This window comes from Delphinapterus leucas, chromosome X (genome assembly GCF_059928025.1).
Source record: "Delphinapterus leucas isolate spDelLeu-1000000601 "Yukka" chromosome X, BTC_Dleu_Yukka2, whole genome shotgun sequence".
NCBI classification, from domain to species: domain Eukaryota; kingdom Metazoa; phylum Chordata; class Mammalia; order Artiodactyla; family Monodontidae; genus Delphinapterus; species Delphinapterus leucas.
In genome coordinates, this window is record NC_143150.1 from 17,275,469 (window position 1) to 17,287,083 (window position 11,615).

At 39.5% G+C, this 11,615-nt stretch overlaps 1 protein-coding gene across 3 annotated transcripts in view; it reads right to left on the reverse strand.

The window, feature by feature from the left end:
- Positions 1-11,270, reverse strand: part of HPRT1 (hypoxanthine phosphoribosyltransferase 1) — a 31,871-nt gene extending 20,601 nt beyond the window's left edge. For all 3 annotated transcript variants that reach the window (XR_016391273.1, XM_022554280.2, XM_089904071.1), the window contains exons 1-3: positions 11,089-11,270; positions 1,686-1,792; positions 98-281 (exon numbers count right to left, since the gene is read on the reverse strand). Coding sequence is in view for 2 of the 3 variants with exons in the window: in XM_022554280.2 (XP_022409988.1) it covers positions 98-281; positions 1,686-1,792; positions 11,089-11,115 (318 nt within the window). In the remaining variant the exon portion in view is untranslated. The remainder of the gene's footprint in view (positions 1-97; positions 282-1,685; positions 1,793-11,088) is intronic.
- Positions 11,271-11,615: the final 345 nt, after the last annotated feature.

Consider the following 11,615-nt stretch of genomic DNA (forward strand, 5'->3'; position numbering starts at 1 on the left):
GCTAATGGAATTTATATATAACCAGTTAAAGCTCATACATATAGGACATATAATAAAAATGCCACGTTTATTTTAAACATGCATTAAATATACTTACACAGTAGCTCTTCAGTCTGATAAAATCTACAGTCATAGGTATAGATCTATCACTATTTCTGTTCAGTGCTTTGATGTAATCCAGCAGGTCAGCAAAGAATTTATAGCCCCCCTTGAGCACACAGAGGGCCACGATGTGATGGCCTCCCATCTCCTTCATCACATCTCGAGCCAGCCGTTCAGTCCTACAGAAATAAAATCAAGAATTTAATAGAAATTAAATTATATTATAAAAGGAACATTTAAACTTTACAACAAACATCCCTTAAGGATTAAACTTCGAATTCCCTGGCAGTCCAGTCGTTAGGACTCGGCACTTTCACTGCCGCGGCCCTAGGTTCGATCCCTGGTCTGGGAAACTCAGATCCCGAAAGCTGCGAGGCTCAGCCAAGCATTAAAAAAAAAAAGATTAAACTTCAACAAAACACATCCTTTGCCCCCATGAAGTATAATATCCTTGCTCATAAAGTGAAGATAAAAATTTCAAAAACCTTCCAAATCCAAGTGTACTGTTACATCTATCATAAATTTTAAAAACGCAAATTAAAATAAGATACAATTTTCACCTATCAAACCAGCAAATTCCAATAATACAATATTAGAAGAGATTGTGAGGAAAGAGCACTCTCATATACCACTGGGAGTATAAATTAATATAAACTTTTTGGAGGATAATTTGGCAGTATCAAAACATTCAATAAACACCTTCCCCTTGTCACAAAATTTCCCCGTGGATAAATTTGAGCAACTGCCCAAACATCTATAAAACGATGTTCCCTTCTAGTATGATCTGCAAAAGCAAAATAATGGAGACATCTTGCACCTAATCAATAAGGAACTGGTTAAATCAATTATGGTACAGCCAGAAAATGGAATGCCATGCAACCTTTAAAATATATGAGATAGTTCTGGATGTATTAATATGAAAAAATGCCCAATAAATTTTAGACCTATGTGATAGTAATACCCATGTGTTAAAATATATAGTATATGTACATGGCCAATGTATAGGGAGGAAATGTGTACAGCAGGCTGAGAGAACTTCACTCTTCTTGTTTAAGCCTCTATAGTTAGAATATTTTAGAATTCTAGAATATAGCTATATTAGAATAGAGTTATAATATTGATATTATAATTTTAAAATAAAAACAACAGCCAGACACACAAGGCAAGCATTTAAATAACAAGTAAAGTTTTTCACTGCAATTCATTTAACAGGAAATTTTCAAGCTAGACGTGCATAATCATCAAAATCTGACCTTGTCTTCCCGTGATTCAGCCCCAGTCCATTACCCTGTTCAGGGTTGAGAAATCAAAGACTTTGTGCCTAGAGTTCATTCTTCCAATCTCCCTTCAATATTTACTTTATTCTACTCCCTACAGATTCCCAGTATACCATGACTTATACTGGGTAATTAGTAAGCTCTCCCTTCCTCCCATTTTTGTCAAGAGGGCTTTTAAAACAGAAAGCATCTATTATGTGACAAGCTGGTCTAGTTCATGTTCAAACATCAACTACTTAAAACAGTTGCTGACACTTGAAATTAATATAAGAAAAAAACAAAATTTCAATTTAACATCGTACTAACCTGTCCATAATTAGTCCATGAGGAATAAACACCTTTTCCAAATCCTCAGCATAATGATTAGGTATACAAAATAAATCTAGGTCATAACCTGGTTCATCATCACTAATCTGAAAAAGAAATATGGCTGTTTTCAGTGAGAGCATTTCATGATACAAACACTTGATTGGATTTAGACGTTTAGAACCCTTAGCCTATCACAGAAATTTAGGTATGATATCAAGAACTTTCTGTAATTTCGTAGGCATGATAATGAATTAGTTATATAAGAAATCAACCACATGTTTTAGAGATGAATAGTTAAGATTACAGAAGTAAAATGACATGAAATTTTCTTTAGTTCAGCAGAGTAAAAGAAAAACTTTAAAGAGCTAAGACAAATGTGGCAAAATCTTGACAATATTATAAACGCGTGATGAGTATATGGGGAGCCATTGTATTATTCTCCCGACTTTTGCAAATGTTTGAAAATTAGTAAAAAATGCTTAACACAGTGTAGTCTAGCAAGTTAAAATATCACAGTGAGCAAGAAAAACTGCTGTTCCCCACCTCAAGCCCAAAGAGTCTCTCTCATCTCACAGTAGGAAAAAAAAATCACCAAAAAAGCTAAGTGATTCCTTAAAAATCCAAACTTCTAGAAGTCTGAGATTGTTATAATCAACTCATGAGATGCCTTCATAGTAGATACTCTAAGATTGTTTGAGTAGGACCACATATTGGTCGTCTTGATATGTCCAGTCCTTGTAATGCAAAATGTTTAATAACACTGATGGTGTGGTACCTGTGGTGGTAAAATGTACTATGATTACAGTTTTATAATTATATAATGGGCCTATAAACACAGAAAAAATATAACAAAATCATAAAAAACTTTTGTCTTGGGGAGGGGAGTTACAGCGATTTTATTTAGCTCTTTGTACTATATATCCCAAATTTTCTTCAGTGAGTACATATTGCTTTTTAAAAATATCAAGTCTTTCTTATAAATTATTTGTGGTAGTATGTGTTTTTATACATATATGTGAAAAGTATGGGGAAATTTTATGATATATTAAAACCAAATCTACAAACAAAAAAATTTTAATACAAAAAGCTAAAAAAAGAGGAGAGGGAGAGAAGAAGAAAGAAAGGGTGGGTATGGAAGGATATACCAAACAATAGTCAACTGTAAGAAGTGGGGACCTGCCACTTTCTACACTTTGACTTCTTTTTTTTTTTCCCACTGCCAATTTCACTTTTTAAAAAAATTATAGTTGATTTATAATTCCCACTCAGCATTATATTTAAAGCTTATTCAAAGACACAAACCACAATTCTAATACTGTCTCACATGACATTCAAGACTAAGTATCTTCCAAATCACATTCAAGAAGCTGATGACATGAACTCTGGCAGTTTGCAAGAAATACTGGTCAAACCATAATTAAATCTCACTGCATCAGTTAATATCTATTGAGTACCTCCTCCTTCAGTCAGCACTGTATTAGGTGCTCAAGGACAAGTAGCTTGGTTTTCAATAAATTTTTAAAATATATACTTAAGATACATTTATTATTCACAGAATTGATAATTATATTCTAAGAAATTTGAGGTTCACGTCATCTCTCTTTCAGTCCCAAGAGCTCTGAGTTTTCCAGACTTCGGTGGAATTTCAAGTACCATCATGTCAGACTGGTAGTAGCTGTGCACCGCTTCCGCTTGGAGCACGTGGCCAGGAGCCTGGCAGCGACTCAGGCAGGTGGACTGGGACATGCCCACAGGTAAGCTCCAGCAGCACATAGTGCACAGGCACTCGCTCGGCACGATGTGTGAAGTCAATATTGATTTGTTTTTTAAAAAACATGTATTACTTTCATATGCAGGAAAAAAAATCCTATTTTGAGGGGCAAAAGATTATGCCAGGTCCTCTAAGGTGAAGTACTAATGTATCTGCTAAACATTGTCATCAGGCTTATTTCAGAAGACATTTACTATAAAAAGAATGGGAGTGTGGAGGTTCCTTAAAAGACTAAAATAGAGCTATCATACGGCCCAGCAATCACACTACTGGGCATATACCCTGAGAAAACCATAATTCAAAAAGAGTCATGTACCACAATGTTCACTGCAGCTCTATTTACAATAGCCAGGACATGGAAGCAACCTAAGTGTGCATCAACAGATGAATGGATAAAGAAGATGTGGCACATATATACAATGGAATATTACTCAGCCATAAAAGAAATGAAATTGAGTTATTTGTAGTGAGGTGGATGGACCTAGAGACTGTCATAGAGTGAAGTAAGTCAGAAAGAGAAAGACAAATACCGTATACTAACACATATATATGGAATCTAAAACAAAAAATGGTTCTGAACCTAAGGGCAGGACAGGAATAAAGACACAAACGTAGAGAATGGACTTGAGGACACGGGTGGGGGAAGGGTAAGCTGGGACGAAGTGAGAGAGTGGCATGGACATATCTACACTACCAAATGTAAAATAGACAGCTAGTGGGAAGCAGCCGCATAGCACAGGGAGATCAGCTCGGTACTTTGCGACCACCTAGAGGGGTGGGATGGGGGGGCGGGAGGGAGGCGCAAGAGGGAGGAGATATGGGGATATATGTATACGTATAGCTGATTAACTTTGTTATAAAGCAGAAACTAACACACCACTGTAAAGCAATTATACTCCAATAAAGATGTTAAAAAAAAGAAAAAAAAGAATGGGACTAGGACATTTGTGTCACCTACAAGAGTATTTCAAGTAAGCATTACTTTTATAATGCTTCATAACAAGCAAGCATTACTTTTCTAAATTTTATAAACTGAAATTTAGTTAAAAGTTCTGGGAAAAGAAGAGCTAGACCTTGCTAGATGCTACGAGAGGACAAACATTGATATCAGGCTCATCAGAACAGATCTGCTATTACCTGACAAGAATGAAAACGTACCATTTCATAGTGCTTTTAAAGTCAAGATCCGGAGCACCAAAATGGCTTCCCTGAGACTTACTCACCCCTTCCTCCCAGTTACTCACTGCTTCTGCCATAAGCATAAACCAGGACCCACCCAGGACTCTTTGAAACATGCAACACTTATAAAGCCTACTGGTTCTGTGAAAATGGCTCAGTGCCTGGCTATGGGTTTTGCAGGCAGCCTAAGAACTTCAAGAGTCTTGTCTGTCTCAATCAAAGCCAATGTGAATTCTGCCCAGAGTTCATCCCAAACATGCAGTTTAACACAGACAGACCAGCACAGATGTACCCCCCCCCAAATAGGAATTCTCTCTCTGTCAACATGCTAAATTAATTTCCAATTCAGGGACTTCGCTGGCGGTCCAGCGGTTAGGACTCTGCACTTTCACTGCTGAGGGCCCCGGTTGGGGAACTAAGATTCCACAAGCCGTGTGGCGTGGCAAAAAAATGTTTTTTAATTTAAAAGACTCTTTTTTCCAATTCAAAAGGTTTTATTTTCAATCAATACTATTAGATTTATATATCACATTCAGTGTAAAAGGGTTGATATGTTATTTCAAGATGAAAAAAAACATGTCAATATAACTCTTCCCAAAAGGCAAAAATAAGAATTCATAAAACCTGTATCACTTGAGGTACTTTAGGCATAAATTCACAACTTTGTTATAATTCACTATAAATACATGGGGTGCATTTATGGGGGTCCCAATTTAAGAAACATATGATTTGGCCATGCATAGATAATTGTCAGAACTGGGCAAGGACTACATGAGGGTTCATTATACTAATATGTGTACCTGTGTATGTTTCAAATAAAGTTAAACAGGAAGCAATTTATTTAAATGATAACAAGGCACCAACATCACTTTTTCTCAATTTTACATTAATGAAAAATCCAAGTTTTAAAAATTCATATTTAATGTTCAAATATGTATTAGAATAGTAATTTTTAAATGGTGAGGACCTTATTCAGAACCTGTAATTCTTATCACTAACATTCAAATATTTATTGAGTACCTACTATGTTGTACATACTAGAGAGGATTAGATAAATTTGACACAACTACCCTCAAAGAGCTTACAGTGCAGTAGAAGATATGACATATACATGAAAAACCATAAGACAGTGTGAAACTATTTTAAAAATACAGAAAAAGTATTATGGGAGTTTAGGAGGGTACTCAAACTCTCACTCAGAAGCCTTGCTTGCACCTAGACCACTGACAATAAGAAATAACAGAAGATATAATTCAATAGACAGGAATTTGTTTTAATCATCCCAAGCACCAAAGCTTCATATTAAACAGGGCTAATAATCTCAATCTCTAGAAGAGCTAGAGAGAAATATACTTGGTGGCCTTTAATCTTATCAGCCCTTATTTGTTCCATCTGATATTGGTTAATATCTGGTATTAATTAACCCCATCTAACATGGATTAGTTAACAATCCAGTGGGTACTCTGATAGGAAGGGATTGCAATATGTTTAATTATATAAAAATGCATTCAGCACCCACCTTGATTAAGGTACTATGCAATAGATTTTGTAGGGGGATACAAAGATGATTATAAATTTAGAGCCTTCAAAGAGCGTATAATCTAATGGAAAAGACATATACACATACAACTAACTATACAGCACATTAAAGCTTATAATCTGTACCAAATCTAACTTCACAAGCCCACAAACGTGTGATTATCAAAAGTGGTTATACACACTAAAGATAAACATGGAACCCAAGGTCAGCCAGCACCAATGACTCCCTCCTAAAGCAATATCAAGCTTAAAGTAGTCATTATATTCTGTTGCCTAGGATATAAACTGAGTAAATTAGACTGGTATGTCTCTGATACTGAATTAGCACAGCCTTCTAAATCAACTAGGCAATAGCAATGCCCAACTTTGTATATGAGTATAAATCACATCTGTTTTATTATTTGTGACTTGGTGTTGCATGTCTAAGCACGTGGTTATTACCAACACCTTCTAAAAGAACTGCATTAGTCTGCCACAACAAAATACTGTAGACCGGGTGGCTTAAACAACAGTAATTTATTCCCCACAGTTCTTTAGGCTGGGAAGTCCAAGATCAAGGGGCCAGCAAAGTAGGTTTCATTCTGACGTCTCTTCTCTTGGCTTGTAGGCAGCCATCTTCTCCTAGCTATCTGTGTGCTGAGCGCTGGGGCTGGAAACTCTCCGGTGTCTTTCTTAAAAGACCAGGGCCCCACCCTCATGACCGTACCTAATCCTAATTACCTTCCAAAGGCCCCATCTCCAAATACCATCACATTGGGGGTTAGAGCTTCAACATATGAACTTAACATAAAATGGCTGAAGATCGCAAAGAAGGTCCTGGATGGCTTTGGGGAGGGCCCAACCCCAAAATATTTGGGGGAGAGCCCTGGAGGGGCTGGAAGTGGTAAACAAATGAAATGTGGTTTCTCTGCAGATCCACCTTTCCTACTCTGATTTCCAGTTCAGCCAGAAATGGCCAAAGGATAGGTTATTAATAGCTCTCAGTTACTTACCATTTACCCAGACAGTTCAGAAATCTGACTGCATCTCCTCAGAGCTTTAAAACATAGCTCTCAAATTCTAACCTATCTGTAATATACTTGTTAATGGTAAAATCTACAAGGCACTTTTATTAATATGAAAGATTATTGAAAATGTAACATTACTACATATCTTTTGTCTATTTGCTATCATAAATTACCAAAATAATTTTATTTTCCAGTAAAACTGAAGCCACAAATTCTTAATAACTATGTGTCACATCGATAATAATGGTTTCCATACATGAAAAATTTTGTGGTTTACACATGTCTAATTACAGAGATATACTATCTAAAATTACAGTAAGCATGGAAATTAACTCGAGCTAAGACAACACATGCAACATCAATTCATCATCTGTGAGCAGGATTGCTTAAGCCTGTTTGTGGTCAAAAAATGACAATGTTCCTGGGTCCAAACAAGACTAAATGGAAGTGAGGAAGCGAGTCTTTAAAAATATGAATTAAAAGATGTACAGTAATAGATAAAATACATTTTATTTTATTCCTAGTAACCAACAATAATTCCAAGCTTCTAGAATAGGCAGAAATGGCTAGGTGGCATATTTTTACCTTTTATATTCAGACACTTTAAAATTCTCAGAAAAACCCAAAGCAGATGTGTCATCCCCTTGGGATAATTTGTGACAACTCAGGATATCATAAGACCAAAATTATGAACTACTGATGCATTTATCCCTAAATGTGAGAAGAATTAAAAGGTTTACAAGAATCTAAGGGTTACAAGAATTAAAATCAGCATTCTATCCAACTCAGGGATAAATTATTACCTGCTTCTACGTAAGCGGGCCCATAACTACTATCTAATACTATCATCTTTCCTTTCCAGTGTGCACAGTGGAACAACAGGCATGTTAATTCTGGGCAAAACATAAATGCCTATCAATTATCAGAAGCACAGTGCTGAAGATAGTAGTTTCATAGCAATCTGAAGTGTTTGTTTGAATTCTTATTAGTAGCAAGTTATTCTAAATGTTTGTTAGTAATTTGGTAGCCACTGGCAGGAAAATAACAATCCAGTCTCAATATTAACGATGGTGGTTGACACTTTTATAGCATATAAATCTTACCAATGCACACAATATACAATTACAGATAGGAAGAAGAGCACACTAGCACATCTTTATCATCTCTTCACAGGGGAAAAGAATGACATGGCCCAGTTACTGCCTAGTGAACTACAGAAATCTAAAAGAGAACTTCAAGACCCCTCTTCTCTGCTGATCTGGTTGGTCCTTTTGTCTTTTTCCTACCTCCTGCCTATGGACTTTCTGTGACACCTAGATACAAAAAATGGACAGAAAACAATTAAGATGAATCTACAGTATGCATGTCACGTTAATCAATTTGTAGAATGAAACCCCCAAACTCAACTGCTCCATTTTTTGGTGGTCACCAAGAATAATTTTGGTCTACATTGTCAGTCTAAACCCTGATGATAACAATGATAGGGTTGTGGACCAAAAAAATGCACTATTTTATCAATTCTGTGAAAATTATTAGCAGGGTAAGATTTAAGTCCAGTTAATAAGGGTTACATTTCTAGCACTACCATCCTGAAATTTAGAAGATATTTTATCCACATAATGTATATCTGATGTTTCACAATAACTTGCAAAAATTCAGAAGCTTGTTCTTTGTTCAAGTGTGTCCAAGTTTACCCTGGAAGTTTAGATAGTTACAAGTAGCATGGGTCATATCAGGCAGATCTGCAGGTCAATTTCATCTAAGTGATACTGGGCAAGTTATCAATAGTTCACCAATCTGTGCCTCCAAGGTCACACTAGTGTTTATCTCTCTCCCTCCTATTATGTATCTTTAGGGCAGTTATATTAGATAATGTTGCAAAATATTTACTTCAATGCCTAAAGCATAGTAAGTACTAAATAAATATCTACTACTGTCACTATGAACCTAAGAGTGGAGAGGTTAAGAGCAGACTCTGGGGCCAGATAGCTTAGATTCAAATCCTAGTATTGCTGGGTAATCTTGGGAAAGTTACTTAACCTCTCTGAGCCACATAAATTTTTTAAATAAATATCAAACCAGTTAATATGTGTAAAGGGCTTAGTAACCAGCACACAGTAAGCACTATTTAAGTGTCCGTCACTGCTAACATGAAGACAATTTCTGGGATGGAAATAAAAAAAGGAACAGGAATTTGCAAACCGAAAACACAATGAATATCTTGATGCTCAAACAAAACTAACAGCCAGTTCTAGCAAAAATAATTCACTATATGCTGGTGCAGCCATTGGACCCCAAAGCTTAAAAGCATCTAACTTCCTCAGCAACTGAATAAAAACAGTTGAGTATCTACTATTAGCATAACATTTAAGTGTATGGGCCCTCCTTGAGAGAGACCTAGGTTTGAGTCTGAGCTCCTCTTAATAACTGTGTGACACTGGGTATGTTACGTTAAGAGGTTAAGTTACTTAACCTCTCACTGAGGCTTCAAGGATTCCTCATCTGTAAAACGATAATCATACTTTTGTTAGAGGGTTGTTTTGAGGACTAAACAGGACTATGTAGGTAAACACATCGATAGATATTATTACTATTCCCAGTCAGGAACCACGCAAAGGTTGTTCATTCACAAAGACCGGCTGTCCTTTCAATAACACCATGAGGTAGTTAGCACCTCAGTTATACATAAGACACTTAAATCCAGAAAGGTAGTTACCCAAGGCTACACAGCTAGTAAATAACCCACGCAAGCAGGATCCCAGGCCAGACTCCATTAAGAGCACTACTCTTTACCTTAAGTCACAATGCCTAATATGAACTAGAACCCTTCCCTTTTTAGGGCTCAAGTGGTTAATTATTTAATGTATTCATCCAACAGACCATCACTGAGAATTTCTTGCATGCCAGGCACTGTACTACACGCTGGGGTTACAGCGGTGATTCCTGCCCTTATAAAGTTTATGTTTTTGTGGGAGAGACAATCAACAGGTAATAAGGTAACTGCTAAAATAATAATAATAATAATAGCAATAATGCAGGCTAAGGCATTTAACTATTGAGAGAGGGTTGGCTATTTTAGCAAGCGTGATCAAAAAGGGAGGGTAAGGGGAGGGAGCAGCTTGGCTTGTTCGAGAAACAAGGAAAAGAACCAATGAGGCTGGAGACAGGATACCAAAGACGGATTATGGTGCCAATGCCCTTGAAGGTAAGGACCAGATTCGCATTTTTTGTCCCCTGCAGCATCAAAGTGCATAGGATCCGGATTCAAGCAGATCTGATTACGAGGCCTGGCTACCTCTGGGCCGTGGGAAAGCTACCTAATATCGGCTAACTACTTTCTACGTGTGTAAAAAGGTAGGCATGGTTACCGCTGCCAAGGCTGCCGTGAGGATGCAATGAGGCAATGCGCATTCCCACAAATAATCATTACAATGTCTGCAAAACTAGATTAAAATACCAGTCCCCGCATGCCTCCCATGTGGTCGTTTCCGTGCTCCTGGTCCCTCTCACGGAGCTGCCCCGAGGACCTCACCCACACACCGCAAATCGACAGGGAAGAGCCCCTCCTAAGAAAGCTCCCACCCTCACCCCGCCAGATCATTCCCGAACTGGCCCACGGCCCCTCCCCATAGCACGCTCGCAAGCGGCACATGTCAACCAAAACGCCATTTCCACCCTCTCCTCCCACACGCAGCCCTCCTTCCCGGGGCTCTCCAGAGGCGGCCACCCCGACCTCACCGTTCCATCCCCCCAACCGCCCGGGTGTGACGCGCGGCCGAACCCAGGAGGCTGCGGCCGCCCCCGCCCCCCGGCCCCGGGCCACGCCGACCCGAGCCCGCACTGCGGCCCCGCGTCTCGGGGAACGGCCGCCGCCGCCACGGGCCTGGCGGGCCAGGCTGCTCACCACGACGCTGGGGCTGCGGGTCGCCATAACGGAGCCGGCTGGTGCGCGGGCTGAGGGCAGTCTGAGGAGGAGGAAGCCGGTGGCGGGGCCGAGAAGAAGGCGGAGGCGCGGCAGGAGGCGGCGCCGCGCGGGAAAGCAGAGTAGTCCGCCCGAGCGCTCCTCGCCGCCGCCGCCGCCGCCGCCGCCGCCGCCGCCGCCGCTAAGAGCTCAAGCGCAGCAGGCCCCGCCCCCGCTCCGCCCCGAGGCCCCGCCCATAACGGCCGCGCGCTCCCCGCGCCCCTCCGTGGGAGCCTGCGGGTTTCCACGCTCCCGAGGTGGCCGTGGGAATTTTCTTCCCAAAGAAGCGGAGACTCCCGCGCAGCCTCTCTTCCTCTTTCCCTCAGTCTCCCATCCAGAAGGCTCCCAAATTCCCAGACCTGCCACCGCCCTCCTTTCTTCCCAGTGGCCCTAAACTGGGCGCCGGCTCTTCAGGTTCCTTGGACTGCATTGCGGCTTCCATTTTCCTGACTCGTGGCCGGATTCTAACA